At 39.2% G+C, this 19,623-nt stretch overlaps 1 protein-coding gene across 1 annotated transcript in view; it reads right to left on the reverse strand.

Annotated features, from left to right (window-relative positions):
- Positions 1 to 2,019: 2,019 nt before the first annotated feature.
- Positions 2,020 to 19,623, reverse strand: part of Ophn1 (oligophrenin 1) — a 348,509-nt gene continuing 330,905 nt past the window's right edge. Inside the window, exons 22-25 of the mRNA XM_031365408.1 lie at positions 8,680 to 8,845; positions 7,567 to 7,617; positions 4,100 to 4,141; positions 2,020 to 2,906 (exon numbers count right to left, since the gene is read on the reverse strand). Coding sequence (XP_031221268.1) covers positions 4,108 to 4,141; positions 7,567 to 7,617; positions 8,680 to 8,845 — 251 coding nt within the window. The 3' untranslated portion in view covers positions 2,020 to 2,906; positions 4,100 to 4,107. The remainder of the gene's footprint in view (positions 2,907 to 4,099; positions 4,142 to 7,566; positions 7,618 to 8,679; positions 8,846 to 19,623) is intronic.

A 19,623-nucleotide genomic window follows, 5' to 3' on the forward strand; every position in this document is an offset into this window, starting at 1 on the left:
CCCCCCCCCCGTGGTGGCTGGATACTCCATAACACCTCCTTTTCATTTTCAACTAGAAAAACAAAAACTCAGTGAAATTTCTTTTATTAAATGACCTCCTGGTTTTTGCTTTCAACGCAGAAAAACTTTGTAAGCGTGTGACCCCAGGGCATCCAATTCCACAGAGGCACAGAGAGCTTTCCTCTTCAATCTGCATGTTTGGATGTCACCAGCCTTCTGGATGAAACCATGACATACTGAGAAAGCACAGCAACACCTAGAAAAACCCTTTCTCTTTAAAAAATGACTAAGGCAAAGAATTCACAGCTATTAATCATAACAAATTCTTCACTTCACAAGGTGAGGTTGTGTGATCTTTAAAAACATATAAACCCAGAGTGAAAAGAAAAACTAACTCTGGAGTAGAGTTTAGCCTATAATTTACTACCTTATAAATTGGACTTATGTTACTTTCCCCCAACCCCACTGATTTCCTTTCCATATTTGTTAGGAACACAGCAATCAAGTGTCCATCCACCTCTAGTCATGTGGCCTCTATTTAAATACCTCAGAACGGCCCAAGGAAAATTGCACAGTATACAAAGGCAGAAAGGGTTGGATGCAAATCACATTTCTGGTATTTATGATGCCTGTGTACTAGACCCAGTAACTTAATGCAACTGGGTACTCTTTTGATCTGGACAAGAAGATGGGTGCTTATTTGATTGTTATAGGGATGAAAGAATAGGGCATTTGAAGTACCTAGAACTTAGTGGGTGATTAATAAGTGTTAGCACTTCTGTTGTCACTGTTCAAGACTTAATAGTTCTCTCACTTACTTGCCAGGGTTGTTGCTAATTTCTCAGTTAACCACTCACACCATCACATCTTCTGAGTAAGTGCCTATGTATCATGCACAGGTCAAGTCAATCCCATTTAATAAGAGTGTGCTTCCCCAAAGAACGTTGTGCTTTTTAAAGAGAGATGGTTTGTTCCAGTCTTTAAAGAGAGAGATAGTTGCAGGAGCAAAACTACCCTACCAACTGCTCCCTGGCTTCCAAAATTGGTGCCCTTACCTTTCCCAGCTGAGTTTTCATCCATGCCTCATGTAATACTGCAATCACAGTGCAAAGTTTCTAGACACTTCTTCGATTGAGAATGCAATGTCTTTCTCTGCCTTTCAATAGTATTTTTAATATTTTTAGTGCTTACCAGGGTATTTTCCCTCAGAAAACCAGATTCAAACTGTCTTTATAACCTTTGATGGATCTGAAGCTCTAGTAACCCACTCCTGTGACCAAGTTCTGCACAAATTCTTGCTTTTCACTCATTAATAACAGAGAGGATACATCTCTAAGGGCAGAGCTCAATAAGAGCCCCAAAAGCTTTGGAGGCTGTGGCCTAGGCATCTGCCTAGAAATAGAAGCATCAGAGTTCAAAACTCTCTGTCCCTCAGATTCCCCCCTTACTGTACTGCCTTTGCTTTAATGTACTTTCAATGACTCCAGCAGGAATCAAAGGGACCAGAGTCTTATATCTTGAAATTTTCTACTTGCTGGCAGATATGAGAGGCTCTAGAAAGAGAATAAAAGCCTATACCTCCCAAAAGGGCCATTAAAGCCACCACCTACAAGGCCCCTTCCTAGATAAATGTGGTATTCTAAAAAGAACCTTATGTAGGAGCTCAGACACCTGGGATCTTGTCCTGCTGTGGTCACTAACTTGCTCTTCATGTAAACTAAGCTGTTGTTAGTATAAATGCTTTTGAAAGTTCCTTCTAATCCAACCCTTTATGGGCTGTAAAGAGTCTTTTATCTCAAAGGCTGTGGTTCTTAACCTTTATTGGGTTGCAGTCCCATTTGAAATTCAGTAGAATGTTACAAACCATCTGCTCAGAAAAGGCATTACCCTCATGGAATTGTATATGTCATCTTGGGGGCATCATGGAGTTCCAGAGTCCATAAGCACCTGGTTAAGATCTGGTTTCATTTGTTTGTGGCTTTGTTTGCTTGTTTTTTGTTGTTTTTTTTTTGGTGGGGGGAGGGAAATAAAAGAGCATGTAAGCTAGAGGCAAATGAGAAGTAAGAGCAACAATTCCTTGGACTCAGTCAATCTTAACAATTTTTCCTAACATTTGACACCTCCCCCTTTTTTGAACAGAAATGGTTTCTGTTTTGTTTTATTTGTTGATTACTGGAAAGGAAGCTATTGGGAAAAAGTAGGAGGAAGCAAAAACCAGACAGGCCTAGGTATTGACATGCAAAACATGCTTAGCAGATTTGTCCTCAGAGGCTGGAAACAAAAAGAGAAAAGCCTATCTTCCTAAGCCCATATTATGGAAGGCCACTGGGTGGGAACTATTCATGCAGTTTAGCCCCTCTGGATTTCCATAGTTCCAGGGTACCAATCTGGAATTAGTCAGTATCCATATCCTTGGAAAGAGACATGATACAATTCTCCAATATTCAGCTAACATCCCTACCCCCTTCCAAATAAGGTAAACAATGGCCCCAATTTGAGTTGTCTTTAGATCAGGGTAAGACCCCTAAGAACAGTCTTTAGCCCTGAATCATGCAGAATCCAATGACTTTTGAGGAAAGAAGCTGTTCAGAGAAGATTGGGAAACTAGGCTCTATTCTTCGATACAGATCAGTGGGTATTTTCACTTCAGTAGAGCTTGGAGCTTGAGAGAATCCAGCCATCCAGTATCCTAGGAATTGCTCACAACAGAAATTCTGGGGAGGTGAAGACAGAATACAAAGGAGAAACAAACATGTGCCTAAGACATGTGCTCCTTATTTTATAGGTTCCCAGACACTGAACCTACAAGGCCAGAAAGAGCTCTTCAGCACCAATTGCTCACAAGGGTTTGAAGTAGACCCTTTCCATCCAGAAAAGGATCCTTCTCAAGGCCAGTCCTTTGAATCCTAAAAGAGAAAGAAGAAAGTAGGAAGTTAGCTAGGTCTTGGTAAATATTTAGCAGATATTGAGCAGTAGGGTCTCTCTAGTTAATTACCCTGAACTGGTACCTAACTTGGGGGACTTTACTACTTTAGACCCTATGCAGTAGGCCCAACACTGCTGAAATTAGAAGTAGAGACTGTACCTTTGACCCCACCTCTGATTCCCTAAAAATCTATCAGCCGAAGAAGCAAACTCCTGAGAGTAGGACTTCTAAGACTACTGGCCCACTCTCCTCCATTATATCCTAGCCACTGCCTTTCTGGTCCTTTTAGTATCTCCAAACTTCCTTTGAGTAGGCCTTCATTTTTAAAACTGATAAGAAAAGGCTTATCTATCTCTAGGTCATGGAGGACTGGCAGTGACAGGAAATAGTAGAAGGCTAAGGAGCACATGGCAAGCCAAACTCCAGAGACTTGGACTTCATTAATGTCCATATTGGTTCATGTCATGCCAGAGATCTGATAACCAAACAATCAAAAGTCCTACGCAGAGAAAGACATTTCCCTGACCCCCAAGTCTCCTGTGACCTTAGCAAGTCACTTATCCCTTCTGAACTTCAGTTCCTTTGTTTGTTGATTTAGAACACATAGTATCCTCCTTACTCCTGGCATGTGATGTGGATCAAATGAGATCGTGGATATAAAAGTTCTTTGTGCTAGAAAAATATAAAGGACTTAAAGATGATGGTTCAGGTAGGAAGAACCAAAATAGTGACTTGATCTGAAGGAATGAAATCCCACTGCAGGTACCTTGACATTTATTATACTACCAAAAGGGAAGTCAGTAGTTTCTGTAGAGGCTCAAAGGGTGTTAGAGTAAGAAAGTCCATCCATCTCATTTTACAAACAGAAATTGAGACTAGGAAAAAGAAACGTGCTTGGCCAAAAAATTACAGCCTGGGATTTCTAATGAATTTCAATTGGAAGGCAATCTGAAAATAATGTGGCTGAGGAAGAACAGAAGGAATGGACAACTTCCAATTATTCAAAACCTCACAAAGAAGAATGTTTAAAGGATATGTAATTTCAGGGTAGTGGACTGAGGCCTGGAGTACATTCCCACCCTCTGGACTTATGTGATACTCTAGTCTTCAAAATCTTAGATTCCATGAAGTAGGATTATTGGAAGAATGTTTTATAATATAGAAACAACATACCTGTGGCCTCAACTCTCATCTCCAGGAAGTTTTCCTTGAGAACTGTAGGCAAAAGAAAGAGATTTCAAGAAAAACCTTGAAATTAGGACTAAAAAGGCTAATGGCAAAAAAAGTCACTTGATTAATGAAATTTCCTGATTAGGCAATTATTCTGCTCAGATCTGTAACTACATGTAGCTCCATTCTTCTAAATTGGGCAGATTTTGAGAATTCAAGTATTCTAGCCACAAAGCCACCTTTCAGTCACCAAAACAATTTTTGAGTACTAGAATGTGGTTGACTGGATACAATTGAGAAGTTGGCCCAAGACCATAGTTTACATCCTGTGATTATCATTACTGGTCAGAAGGGCAAGAAGGCAGGAGAAGTACAATGTAAAAGATAAATCCTCCTTTGTCTTAAGAGCCAAACCAACTATTTGGACTGTGGGTAGGTTTAGATCAGCCCCAAATTAGCCTTACTCACTCAGTTGAGAACAACTGGAAGAAAGAGACAATTACAGAACCTAAATCCCCCAATATGGCCAGAGCATCCCATATAACACCTGTTTCCCACAGCTATATCCATAGCCTTGTGCTTTTCTTTCATCTCTTGAAACTGCTTAAAACAATTTGCCTAAACTATCTTATTCCTATGCATGGTTTCAGTTACCACCAGAGTTCAATAATATAATAGTTATATCTAACAGTTCTATTACTGGATCTATACAGGTCCCACCCTGGCAACTACTTTAAGTTACAATTACTCTCTAGGCATCTCTACCTGAATGACTTGTACTGTATTCACAGTGTCTGTTTGAAATTGAGCACAGTAAACATCTCAGAAAACCTGTTTGTTTAATGATTAATTATCGTATCATCTACCAGATTGCCCAAGTTAGACTTTTCTCTCTCTGCATTTCTACAATGCCTCACATTGAAAAGTCAGAAGGGTCTAATTGAACTGATCTCAAATCTGTCCTTGTATCCCATTCCCACAGCAACACCTTAGGTTAGGACTTTCATCAACTCTTGCCAGCAAGATTTGTTTCCTAATTGGTCTCCTTGCTTCCAATCTTTACCACCAGAGTAATCTTTTTACAACTCAGCCAGCTCAGAATGTGCACCACCACTTAAACATCTTCCATGACCTGCCCCAAGTAGACTATAATACAAAGAGCAAACACCTTAATATGTCATACAAGACCTTTGCAGTCTGGCTTTAATCCATATTCCTAGTCTTATGTTCAGCTAAGATTTCTCGTCTCACTCCTACATTATAGACAAAGAGGAACACTAATCACTTCTGAAGCTGTACTGCCTTATGAAATATTCTCTCCTCCCTTCTTTTCCTGAGCAATCTCTAATAAGTTTTCCTTTTTTAATTGTTGAAGATGGCTATAGTTTTCCTAATGAAACTTAGTCTGCACTAAGAATTTTTCTAGACTTTGTTCAGGTTTCTTAAATATTCCCCTCTTAATGCCTTGACAACCTATCCTATAAGATAAATATAAATCCTCTAAATTTTGCTGTGTACTTCTATTGTATCAAGCTCCAGCTTATATATTAACTCTTCTCAAAAAGCTTTCTTTTTTATCATGCTAAATTCTTTCTGTTCATTCTAGTTTATTTCTCTCAATTTCCCTGGTGTTTATTTCTCAAATGATTTGTCCTGGGAAGGGATAAAAGATGCTTGGAAGTAGTGATGCTTATTAATAATCTCATAATCAATCTCTCTGTCTATCTCTGTCTCAGTCTCTCCCTGTCCATCCCCCCTTTCTCATTCTTTCTCCTCTCTGCCCCAACCACAATCCATGGATCCCAAGGTTGTAGGTATGCTATGAAAATAACTTAGCACTGAGCTACAACCCGCAGATTTATATCCAAAACTCTTTCATCTTCTTGATCCTGGTAAAATAAATTGGTGACGACCTCACTTTCATTTGTTATAGTAGAATAAGTGATAAGTTACTGCCTAAATAGAATTTGGCTAAGCCCAGAACTGCCTGTGGCTGCCAAAGTACACTAGGGTAACTCATCATATGGAACCACATCTTAGTTAATTAGTCCCCATGGTAAGAGGATGTCAAACCTATCCTGGAACCGTTTCAATGGTAAAAGTGCATTGCTCTGCTTTCAACTGACCATGTAGAAGAGTTCACTCTTGTTCTTTACCAGGAAGCACAATTTTAAAACTGTCTGATTAGTCACATAGAACAAATTCAAAGCAAATACCCTGAAGACTTAGCAATCATTCCTCCAGGAGGTTTTGTCCAAATGCTCCCAAATGCCCAGGGCTTGAACAGTTTGTACCAGCATTTGAGAAATTTCAAAAAATGAATGAAAGGAAGCATGAACAGAGGGAAAAGAAGGAGAGGGGAAAACAGGGAGGGAGGAACAAAAGGAGAGAATAATGGCCCTGCTCTAGCAATCAATTTCAGTAAGTCTAGAGTGGAATCCAGGAATATAGGATGTTTTTTTTTTTTTTTTACAAATTTTCAAGACATTTAGATGAATAATCAGTGTGATAATCATTGATCGAGCCAACTATTTACACTGACTCCAAATCCACAGATGCTAGAATGTAATATTTATGCCTTTGTCAGCTGATTTTATACATTACGGAGTCTAAATAAGCAAAATAACAAAAACAAAAAGACTTTCATTGGGTGTAAAGGTTTTTTCCAATATACCTTGTGGCATGAGCCGGCTAGTTTTATGTAAATTTGACACACAGTAGAGTCATCTGAGTGGAGGGAACCTCAAGTGAGAAATGCCTCCTTAAGAGGTTAGGCTGTAGGCAAGATTGTGAAGTGTTTTCTCAATTAGTATTTGATGGGGGAGGCTCAGTCCATTTTGGGTGGTGCCATCCAGGGCTGGTGGTCCTAGGTTTTATAAGAAAGCAGACTGAGCAAGCCATGAGGAGCAAGCCAGTAAACAACCCCTTTCAAGGCCCCTGCATGAGTTCCTGTCTCCAGGTTCCTGTCCTGACTTCCTTTGATGACAAAGAGTGATGTGGAAATGTAATCCAACTATACCCTTTCCCCACAATTTGCTTTGTTAATGGTGGTTCATCACAGCAACAGAAGCCCTAACCAGGATAGGATATGAGCACATAAAACAGTGTTTATATGTGCAAATGTATATCTGTGAAAGAGAAGCAGAACAGAAGTAATGGAAAATGATTAAGAAAAGAGGTAACAGACAGAAGAAGACACGAAGTAAGAAAAAATTACAGAAAGAAACTGAGAATGTTAGAGACACAAGTAAGAACAAGTAAGAAAATGGCAGAACACAGATTAGAAGTAGAAGCTGTTCTATAATAATTGCAGAAGAAGGAGAGGAGAGGAAAAGGGAGAGAGAGGGGAGAGAGAACAAGAACTATAGAGAAACAGAAAAGGAGATGGAAGAGCAGAAACTGATGGGATGCTCTTGATGCATTTATTCTAAAATGCATTTTCTTTCTCTTCTGTCTCATGTTTCTTTTACCTTCCAGTTTTCCGGGAAGCTGTTTCAAAGAATCTGGTCCTGGATGCCACCCTGCAAATAGAAGACTGATGAGTTGCAATGAAATACAAATGAGAACCAAGGGTCAATGGGAAGGTCATGACACTTGGGACCACATAGGTCACCAATACCAGGCCGTACTTTGGCTGGGAAAAAAAAAAAAAAAGCCAGGGGTTTGAGAGAAACTCAAATATCAGAATGAGAAATGGCTCAGAAGTCATAGGTACCCCAAGGCAACAAACAAGAACCTTTATTTCTTATTGATCCAAATGGTCAAAGTCCACGGCCCACTCAGATCTGTCTTGAAAAATAAATGAGAACAATCTTTTCAGTCTTTCTTTTTAAAGTGTGGTTTAGGGCACTTTGTAAATGTGCTTTGATGATTTTGCTGAAGTTGTGAAGGCTTTGTTCTTTCCCCAATTTTACAATTATGGAAAACAAGAGACACAAGAAAAAGGAGGATCAGGAGGCAAAATGCTTAAGAAGGGTCCAGGTCACTGGCTGAGGAGAGGCCAATCAGGCTGGTTACGGCCAAGCAAAACAGGTTCCTTAGGTCTGCTTTGTCCTTGGCTCCCTAACTTACTGTCAGGCACCAGAAAGGCCTGGATGTCAGCTCAGCTCCTGTTCTGTGAGAGGATCTTTAGAGGACCTGAGTCATTTTGGAAGGTTTTTTTTTTTTAAATGTATCCTTTCCTTGCAAGAAAGAAAGAAAAAAAGCCCCCAGCACAACTAAATGGGGAAAAAAAATCATTCATTAAATTACTTGAAAACCAGTAGCAATAAAAAAAAAAGGCAAATATTTCTAGAGGAAAAAAATACCTAAAAGTAATTTTTCTACTCTATTGACATCAGGGCAGCTAAGAAAAATGGGTCTTTATATTTAAAAAAAAAATTCAAAGGCGAAATAGCTCAGCTCTGGGTGTTGAGTGGAATACTCTAGACAGGGATGACACTGTATAGTCCCCTAGATTATGAAGTGAATAGTACTCCAGAGTCACGTGCTGTATACACTTAGCATCCAGAGATGGTGATCCTGCAGGTACCATCTAGGGTCAGCTCAGTCCTTAGGTCAAGTTGAGGAAGCACACTACTTACACAGATGATGGGATTTCCTCTGCATTGCCAGGCACTGTTTCTGGTTTGGGCTCTAGCTTTTGTGAAGTGCTGGATCGGCAAGGAGGGTCTGGGGGCCTCACTGGAGGACGGATGATTGTTTGCTTTTCTCCTAGGGGACGGACTTTGCTGAAACCATCAGTATCTCCTAAAAAAGAAAACAGGAGATAAATTGTCAACCCAATAGAACACTAAGCATTATTGGGCACCTCAACTGGGGTTACCTGGACCATTTCTTCTTGGCTAACAACAGCTCTTTCTTTTTGTTTTAAAATGCTTCTGGCCTCTGCCCTTCAGAAAGCTTACATTTAAACCCAGGCTGCACAACTTCATGTTTGAATTCTACATTTGCTTGGCTTTATAATCAAAAGTAATGACATACCAGTTTACAGAAATTGAAAGGATTAAGTTAGGAACCAATGTGTCTACTACAGTGCCAGCTACACAGCAGTGATTGATAAGAAACCTGAATTTGATAAATTCATCACCACTAAAATGTAGATCCTGAGACTGGAGAAATGACTTAGCAGTTGAAAGTACTTACTGCTCTTGCTAAGGACCCAAGTTAGGTCCCCTGTACACATGTCAGGAGACTCACAATCATCTAACTCCAAATCCAGGTGATCCAACATTCTCTTCTGAACACTGTGGGCAACTATACTCATGTGCACATCTATATACATATGCACAATAAATTTTTTAAAAATATCAAACAAAATCCCAGGTACTTTTCATTATTAAAAAACTGTCCTAAATCACCTTCCTACCTCCGCTTTTCTGGCTTACAGATTAATTGGAAAGAATGAACATATACTTTTTATAAGATGGTCCTGGTAGGATTATGGCAAAACAGATGTATTCACACACTGCTGATGACACTATAAATTGGCCTATTCTATCTAGATACTCATCAACCATTCTGGAACAATCTGGACGAAATATAAGATTGTGCATAGGCAATAATTCATACTTGTTTATCCAGTAATCCACTTTGAAGAAAAAAGTGCAAAGGAGTCCATCCAAGATCAAAATAAGAAAAACCAATTGACATAAAACACATACCTTAATAGCAAAATGCTAGCCTTAATCACAAAGGCTAAACAAACAATTTATTCTTACAAGCAATTTACCAATGCGTATTTCATCTAAACTGACAAGAATATGGAAAAGGTCAAGGCAAATGTATATATAAAATAATATAAAGTAATAATGAATCCACAAATCTGTGCATTGAAGTTCACATCTGTAATCCCAACACAGGAGAGTCTGAAGCAGAAAGACAAGACTGACATAAGCTGAAAGCCAGCTTGGACTACATTGTGAGTTCCAGGCCACCCAAAGCTATGGAATAAGACTGTCTCAACAGTATACCCAAGGTGTAATTCCCCTTCTCTGAGGAGAAGGGTAGGGGTTAGTGGGGGGAGGAAGTTGTAAGAACAGGACTGAAAAGAGAGGAGGGAAGAAGGATGTGATCAGGATGTAAAGTGAATACAAAAATAAATTATTTTTTAAAATGAAACCAGAAAAAAAATCCACAAAAATTACTTATGTCCCAATGAAGACAAAATTAAAATAGCTACATGTGTAGCAAGACAAGTGTACTAGTAGATCTTGGTATTTGCTTAATGTTAGGATATCTTGAGTTTCATTCTTTCTGCAAGATGTTTAAAAGAAAAATATAAAAACATTAAGTTCTACTTATAATAGACTGCTTTAGGATTTACTTAAGTTTACACAGTTTGTCTTTTCTTCAAGTTCTTCTCAGTAGCTCTAAAATGTACAGGATAAAGTTCAAACTCCTCAACGTAGTTTCAAGATCACCTTTAAGCTAGGCCCAAATCATTTTTATAAGAATCACCACCTTGGACATTATCTACCAAGTATACTCTATCAAACTGGTTTCTTCACCTGCCCATCAAAACAAGTCTTAATTCTAGTTTATGTAATATACTGTAGAAGAAAGTACAGAGGGCCTAGAATTATAAAGACCTGGATGTGTGGCTTTTCCTGCTAATTCCAAGCACTGGGAACCTGGACAGTAACTGAATCCCCTTGACTACCATTTTCTCATCTGGGAAATGGATATATAACAGTGCCTTTTCACAAGGTTAAGAATTAAGTTAGATGGCATATAGTATCCAAAACAAGCTGGGGTAAATAAGTATTAGACATTCTGCTTCTTCCCTTCTATGGATGCTTGAGCTCACATCACCTGTAATATATCTATTCCTTAAGAGTGGGTAGGAGGAGGGAAATGTCACACTAAGAATGTTTGAAAAGAACATATGGAGATCTATTATCTTATAAGTTTCTTAAATACATAAAATTTAATTGTAGTTACCATACACAGGAAATACAGTTCCTCCCAGAAGCCATATGTTACCAAATAAAAGGGCAATTGCCAGGTGTGAGATACTGTTCCTCAATCTCTTGGTCAGAGATATTTTGGAGACCCCAAAACAGCACAGTCTATTGCCACTCTTGGCTTCCCACTACAATTTGATGGTAAGACCATATTGCTGAGGGCATATACCACATACTTTGGGCATAGAACATGAAGAAATCAAGTTAGTATGATCAGGAAGTCTCCACCCTGATGGCTAGCTTTCATGATACCAGAAGGTTCTATGTTGGGTACCTGGGGTAGCATTTATCAGCAGTCATTACTTAGATATGAATCCTATGAGCTAAAATAACAGCTGGTCTGGGAAGATGAGCTCATAGGTACAACAATGGCATGAATATTACAGGGTAAACAACTACTTCCTGATTGGATTTAGGGTCACCATAGGAGGAAGCATATGCCTGGTATATATAATCAAATCCATGGTTGGGAAGCTCACTAAGCCAAAGGATGAACCTACTTCTATCTCTGGTCTATTTCTCTATACATATGATTAATGTAGTTCTCAGATATCATCAAAGTAGCTTATTTGCTCAATGGATAAGAGTTTACAGAGAACAGGCACTTGTGGTTTCATATTTCATCTTCCCAAGGTGCAGGGACTATTGCAGAAGAAATAATGGAAAGATTGTAGGAGCAACACAGTGTCTTCTGGACATTGAAAGACTGTTGCACTCGTGAACCCACAGCAGCTTTGGCTGTATGCACCACATCTGTATAAGATCAAGCTGGACAACATTCTATTCTAGGATAGAGAGGAGGGGCATGGAAGCCCACACCCAGCTGAGGAGATATTGACAAACAATGGCTACTAGGGAAGGGAGAGCCAGTTTTCTTTATACTATGAACCCTGATGCGGCAAACATATTCTAGTAGGTGACCTCCAAACTCACAAGTATGCCAGAAACACAAGTCAGACTCAGTAGGGTTTATAAAAACAAAAGAAAGGAATCAAAATCTGGAAGGGGTGAGAGGATGGAGGTATCTGGAAAAAGTTACAGGGAGGAGGAGGGTAAATATAATAAAAAATATTGTATGTCAGTGTGAAATTCCCAAAAAAATTAATAAAAAATATTTTAATTTTGTTTTATGAACGACAGATCAAATCTGAGCTACATATTAAAAACAATCATTCACTGAGGACTCTTAGGGAAGAAGACAGTGATTCAAGTGATTATGATAGTAGAGTACAAGTAGTATATGAGTGGAGGAATGAGGAAACAGATAGAACTTTTATCTACCCATCTAGGTTCCATCTTACAATAATGGACATGCATGCTATTACCCTTAGCATCTGATTTTCTATAACTGCATTAGCAAAAGAAATGAATAAATAAAATAAAAGTAATAATAATCAATTTTTCCTAACAAATTTATACTGTTTGAAACATTCTCTCATATGATCACCATAGTGAGCTGGGAAGGAAAGAATAGAGACTACATGCTATTTCAATTTTACAGATAAGGAAACCAAGGCTCAGAAGGATAAATACACTGTACCCATTACCTACATGTTTAGATTGCAATAGAATAATGACCTGAAATTCTTATCTTCTGTGTTCATATCTACTACTTTCCCTGGTGTCTGTTATTAGTAACAGTAATATAAAATTGCAAATAACAGTAAGGGAAAATATAAGTAAAGTTATAGTTACTATTTATCTTTATTGACTAATTTTGCAGAGCAGGATTTAATCCCAGGGCCTTGCACAGTTCCAGTTCTGGCTACTTTATTATTAAACACCAGTTCTGTTCCAAGTATTGTAATGCTATACTTAGCACACACTTTTTTCAGTTAAGATTGGCCATAATTTTGCACAAATGTTGTGCCCTTTCTACTGTTGAGGAATATACTCCAAAAGGAAAAGGAACCTCAAAGTTTACCACTAACAGATCCATGTGCATGTACTTTCTGAAACCTATGGAGTTCTAGTCACAAGTGCTGCAGTGGCTTTCAACCCTGGCTACACATTAGAACATGTGAAGACCTTTAAATGTATATTACCTGGATCAGAGTTCCTAGTTTGACTGGAATAGGACTTGCACATGAGTATTCCAATAGTCCCCAAGTAATACAATGATGGGCAGTGTAAGTTGCAAAGTTGTAAGCCACATGACACCACTTCTTCACTGCAGTTCACAGATGACCATGACAGTGATATCCCATTTCTACTAGTTACAGGAGTGAGGGGTTTGATAAGAAGCATATTTTACTTTCAGAGCCAGGAAATACTTCTACCTGAAGTCATGCCTAGGCTAGGATCCATTTCTCTTGAAGCCTACAGTAGATACCATCCTCAAAACAGGAGCTTCATTTGTTATCTTTAAAGCCACATCAAAATGGACATCTAACTAGGACCTGCAAAGTAAGCACCATTAATTGTTTGTCTGATTAGGCCCTTTATATGCAACTCCAACTTGATGATTCATTGCAAGTCATTCTTTGAAGTAACAGCAAAGAGTTTTCTTGGCTGAAAGACCCCGGTGTTGTTCTTTCTTGCCTCTAATTTGTCTCAGTCACAGTTAAGCCACAAACTGGCAAGGCATGGAAAGAAGTCATATAACTAGGAGTCAAGAAACCTGGATTCTCATCTTAATACTAAAACTAGCTTGTGTAAGTCAGCAGTTCAGTTCTCTGCCAGTACAATATGAGGACTGGACTGTTTTGCAGATGAATCAGCAGATGGAATCAGTCTGTAAAACTTTACCTCTTTCTGCTGATTTTTGTATGCTACTTTGGGAATACCATAAAAACCGTGATTTCTTTATCTGTCTCACCCTGTTTCGTTTACTCCACCTTCCTTTTATTTCTCAAGAAATGGATCTCAATTCCCTGGCTCCCTGTTGCCTGCAGAAAATACCCAAAATGCTTAAGTTGGCATTCAGTACACTCTTCCCTTTCAGAAGTCCCTTCTGATCTAGCTTTCTACCACTCTTCTTCACATATGCTACAGTCCAGACTAACATTATTTATTGTTCTGTGTGCATGTCTTGCCATTAATCATCTTCCCAAGATGCTATTTATCCTATTCCCACATGCCCAAATTTGCATCTGCTTAAGTGCCATGTCTCTTAGGAAGCTTAAGATTCTCCAAGTTCCTTTCTGTAGCTCTTAAGGCACTGGTTGTCTTGTACTTTGAATCTTGTACTTTGGCTCTTTGTTTTCATGACTTTTTCTCCCCTGTTAGAATGGGAGCAATTTAGAGCAAGATCCAGGTGGGAATCATCTTTGTATTCCACAGAGACCCAAGTAAATTGTTCTGCGTGTAACCGGCAGATATTCAACAAATATTTATTGAGTAAAGAAAAATGCAGTCCGGACTTTTAGGACAGCAAAGAAAGCTTTCCCTTTTTAGGCTTCCAACTAAGCTCTGTGTGACACACACACACACACACACACACACACACACACACACACACACACACACACACACACACACACACACACACACACACACACACACAAAACATAATACTTCCAAGCTTCAAAAGTATTCAGAAACCTAAAGTAAGTATTCAATATACTGGGAATGTTGTGAGGGCATTTGTGTCTCTCAAGGAATGCATACAACTTATCTCATATAGTCTCCCTGGGGTCTTAAAGCACAAACTGGGATGAGAAGTCATAGACATGGGAAGTAAGTAAGAGCACTGTGATGTGGCAGTCACATTAGAGGGCCAAGTGTGGGGCTCACAGAAGTGAGGTATAGAAAAACACACTGGAGGAGGACTGTCAGATCCACAGACCAAGCTACACTTGAAGACAAAAGATGAGCTAAAACTACCTCTTTCTCCCCTTCCCTCCACAATGCTCTTGCTTTCTGCATGTTTATCATGTGTATAGACAGGCTGAAGACAAAAACAACAACAACAAAAAAAACAAAATACAAAACAAAACAAAACAAAAAAAAACACTGTAGTTCTGAGTTCTTTTCTTCTGTTCGTATTTTAGATTTGAGGTTTCTCCAAGGCTCTAAAATATAGAAAATCAGATGTCCTTTGTCTTGTATTCTGCCACTTGAGCCAGTACTATATAAGTAGGTACTTTATATTCCACATATACCTTCATACACACACACACACACACACACACACACACACACACACACACCTTGCCTGTAATGGAGGTGCTATCTCACACTACTCATAATGGGAGAATAAAAAGTAAAGCTGACCTAATTAAAATAGCCTGCTATCAAAGCCAAACAACTACTTCCATTTACAGGGTAGTTGGAATGGGACAGGTATATACATGTTATTCTTCCTTGTTATAGCAATCCAATGGGCACAATTATGATCCTCTTTTACAAATGAGAGGTTCAGAGAGGTTATGATTTACCTAAAATCCCACAGCCAGGAGAGGCAGACAAATTTAAGGCACACATCAAGGGAGGCATTGGAGTTTTAATTACAATTTTTCTCTAGCCTATGCTATTCAACTAAATGGCTATCCTTTCATGGCTTATGAATCTTGGTGCAAAACATGGGTTTCACTGCAAACTTGATTGATCTCTCCAAATCATTTTGTTCTTTCCCATCCTCTGTCAAATGATGATGGTGTGTGATCTTAGCATATAGATGCATGAAGATGCAACAGTCATCTGTTTTTGACTTTTTATAATTTTCTTGTACTTTGCCTTATATCCACCTATACCCAACCTTGGGGTACAGAGCAGGGAGAAGATTGCATTTTCTTAGAGCTCCCCAAAGTCTTCTAGAATGACACTCCTTCATGCCCATCATAGAGCCTTCCTTTCCCCTTAGCCATTAATTATCCTTATGGAACAATTTGAAGTTAGACTCCAGGAAAGGCAGAGTGAAAACCAAACAGTAGATTACTAAAGCATAATAAGTCCAAACAAGAAAATGTGGATAATGGCCAGCAACACCCATTACTGTAGGAGCAAGTCTGTTCCTAATACTTTTAGAGCAGATATGAATGCCACTTACAGCATTAGTCACCCAGTGAAGAATTGATGGCTATGTGAAAAAGGTCTTGCAAGCCCAGAACATATTACCAGATAGAGGAAAGAAACTAAGCAGGGAATCCCACATGCCACGGGCCCCCTATATGTGGTATACTACACACTTTAATCTCAATACTTCTGGCAGAATCATTGGCTTCTTACCCTCATGCTTTTACTGGAATGTTCTCATCACCCTTCTGGAACATCACTGGGCCATTCTTACCATGAACATTGGGAAGGCAGGATCATGTTTTTTCATCTTGGGTCCTCCCTTTGCTTAGTGTGATGTCTGAATGAATGTGCAAATATACAAAAGCAAGAGACATACAGCCTTCTTTCTTCCTTATTCTCCCAAACAGTCCTGTATCTTTTTGTAGAAACCACACAGTTACATTTTGTAAAACCAGAACTGATAAGAGAAAATTGTGTTAAGGAACGACTACATGCTTCTCTTACATACAGAACCTGGATTTCAACTGATGCATGTGCAAAAGGAAAGATTATGTAGAGGGCCACAGAAATAGAAAGTTGGAAAAGTGGAGGAAGAGATCTTAAACCAAGTGGCAAATAGAGAAAAGTAATGGGGTAAGTAGAATAGGAAAGCAGAAGGGAGGGCTACCTGGGGGAAGAGGGGTAACCAATTGGAGGGGGCATAGGGAAGGACAGTAGAAAAGAAGAATGAATGGCAACAAAGTATAGGACATGTGCACAGAGAGGCCATGATAAGCCATTCATTATTTTATATGCAAACCTAGAAAATTAACTTAAAAGGCAACATCAAATGGTCAAAAGGAGACATGCTAATTTTGTATACCTCAAAGTAAGTAAGAGCCTGACAAAAAAGAAGATGGCTAACATAGGGAACAGCAACAACAACAAAGCACTGTAGGTTTAGAAAAAAGGTTCCATGGTTAAACAAACAAACAAACAAACAAAAAAAGAAAAAAGACTTGCTGCTTTTGTGAAGGAATCAGATTTGGATTCTAGTGCATACACTGTGGCTCATGTCCATCTATAACTTTAATTCCAGGGGACAGGACACACACACGCTTCTGGCTTCCATGGGTACAAGGCACACACATGATGCAAACATACATGCAGGAAAATATTCATATACATAAAATAAATCTTTAAAATGGAATGCCCTAAAAAATATCCCATTAATCCAAGAAGCCTAGTTTCTAACAATATCTCTGCATCTTATAACCCAACACACATTGGGCAAGTTTTATGTCTAAGCCACACTTAGAAAGTGGGTAGGATAAAACCTACCCCACAGACTTATCAACAATAAGAATATACAATGAAGAAGAGAAAGTATACTGGTCCATGTCTGAAATGGTTCTGAATAAAAATTCCATCAGCAAACAATGGTGGGTATTACTAAGTTGTTGATCATCATGGATGTAAGCCATTTACCAAGTGCTTCTGATATTTCTAATTGTATCGGGGAAAAGATGTGAGGAATGATGAGGTCCATTCACATGCTAGATCGGTGAAAGGGCTAAATATGAGGACAGGGCAGGACAGTGACACATTTAGAATAACTGAAGCAATGAAGCTTCTTCGACAACAAAAGTGAAAAAAAAAAAAAAACAACTGGTGTAGATAGAAGGGACAAGCAGAAGAGACAACTTTCTTCCCAAGCCATTCGTTCAGATTGCTTGTTAGCACATGGGGTTAATCATCAGCTGTAGCTAAGGCAAAGAACTATTTGCAGCAACTGATTAACTGATAACTTCTGGTGTCCAGGAATTTATCACAAACAGCAGTAAAAGTAGGGCAGGAGAGAGGGAAGCAGAGGTGAAATGATAGGTGGGGAAATTTTCAAGAGGCAACTCTACTAGAGATTTGGCTAAGCTCTACCATGGCCCAACCCATCCCAGTTTTGCCAAGGCTGGAAGCCAGAGGCTTTGAGAAAAACTATACCACATCAGCTTGTTGCTAACTGATTTAAGAAAAAAAAAAAAAAGTCTGGCAATGCTGCAGCTCAGACTGAGAAAGCCTGGATGACTCTGGACAAGCCAGATAATTTCTTATAGTGACCGATGCCATTAGATAACAGGGCTGCTGCCAGCAGTCCAAAGGACAGGAGTGTGAGAGAAGCAACAGAAGGGATGGCACTGGGATTGGGTTCTATATCCAAAGATGTTGGAGGCAGAACTGAACTGGAGGGCTAAAAGTTACTGTGTGTGCTGAGCTGATTGGATCTGGCTTGAGACTGGGCAGGGCCAAGTTAACCATGGGGGTAGAAGTGCAGTTACCCAACTTTCTACTTGGTTAATGTGATGATCAATATATGACTTCTAAACTGAAGCAGATGTCTCCATAGATGTCTGGCCTTTCCTGGCTGCCACCTACAAGAGGCAAGTTGTAGGGAGGGAAGACAGGACAGAGGGAGAGAATTCGTAACATATCTCATCTTTTGATTATGAGCCACATATTTTATTATTCCTTTTAATCCTAAACAATTATTTGTAGGCGATCCTCTTTCCCATTTTAAAGATATAAATCCCAAGATACAGACATGGAAAATAATGTGAGCATGCAAATGTATTGCAGGGCCAAACCAGAGAATTAGAAAGTGTCAACTGCACTGTGGAAATCCTGCTGGCCCCCACACAAAACAGCATTTATTAAACTGCTCAAAGACAGTACTGTCAGCATGTACTAAGGCTGTTCCCTGCCACTGACAACACAATGTCTTTCCTCTGCTTTATCTGGACAGGCTTATTTTCCACCACTGACCCTCTGCCTTCTCATATACTATAAAGTATATCCCTCTCACCATCTCTCTGTCTGTCTCTCCTCTCTCAAAGGAAATCTTTGATGCTACTCCAGAAAACTTGAAAGGCCTCATGCACAATTTGCACACCAACTCCATCCCTGTGATTTCCCAGTTCCTCACTCTACACTGCATTTTTCTTAACCTGCGCTCTATCACTGTGTTGATAATCAGGAAAATATCTCTGATCAGCTGCAGTGGTGCATGCCTATAATCCCAGAAGTCAGGAAGCTGAGGCAGGAGGATATAATGAACAGGGTCATAATGCGCTCCCTGTTGAGATCCACTATTCAGAAAGAAAGAAAAATAAACCTAAAATATGTAGGAAAAACAAAAGAACATAGTCCAAACAACTGCAAGCAGAAGGAGCACAGCCAGAGACATCACATTTCCTGACCTCAAACCAGCTATTGGGACAAAACAGACATACAGCCCAGGAGAACAGAAAAGAAGAAGGAGAGAAAAACTATGGACCCCTAATTTCTGATGAAGATGCTAAAAACACATGCTGGAAGAGACACAGCCCTTTCAACAATCGGTGTCAGGAAAACCTGATAACTACTTGCAAAATAATGAAATTAGTTTTCTATATCTCTCAAATTGCATAAAATTAACTCAGAATACATCAGAGACCTGTATTGTAAGCTGAGAACACTTAGGGATATATCTATAGACAACAAACTTCAGAACCGAAATAACCCAAGAATTGACTGACAAATGGAGCCATATGAACTTAAAGAACTTTGGTACCCCACCAGCACCAGCACTAC

This window comes from Mastomys coucha, chromosome X, assembly GCF_008632895.1.
Source record: "Mastomys coucha isolate ucsf_1 chromosome X, UCSF_Mcou_1, whole genome shotgun sequence".
Taxonomy (NCBI): domain Eukaryota; kingdom Metazoa; phylum Chordata; class Mammalia; order Rodentia; family Muridae; genus Mastomys; species Mastomys coucha.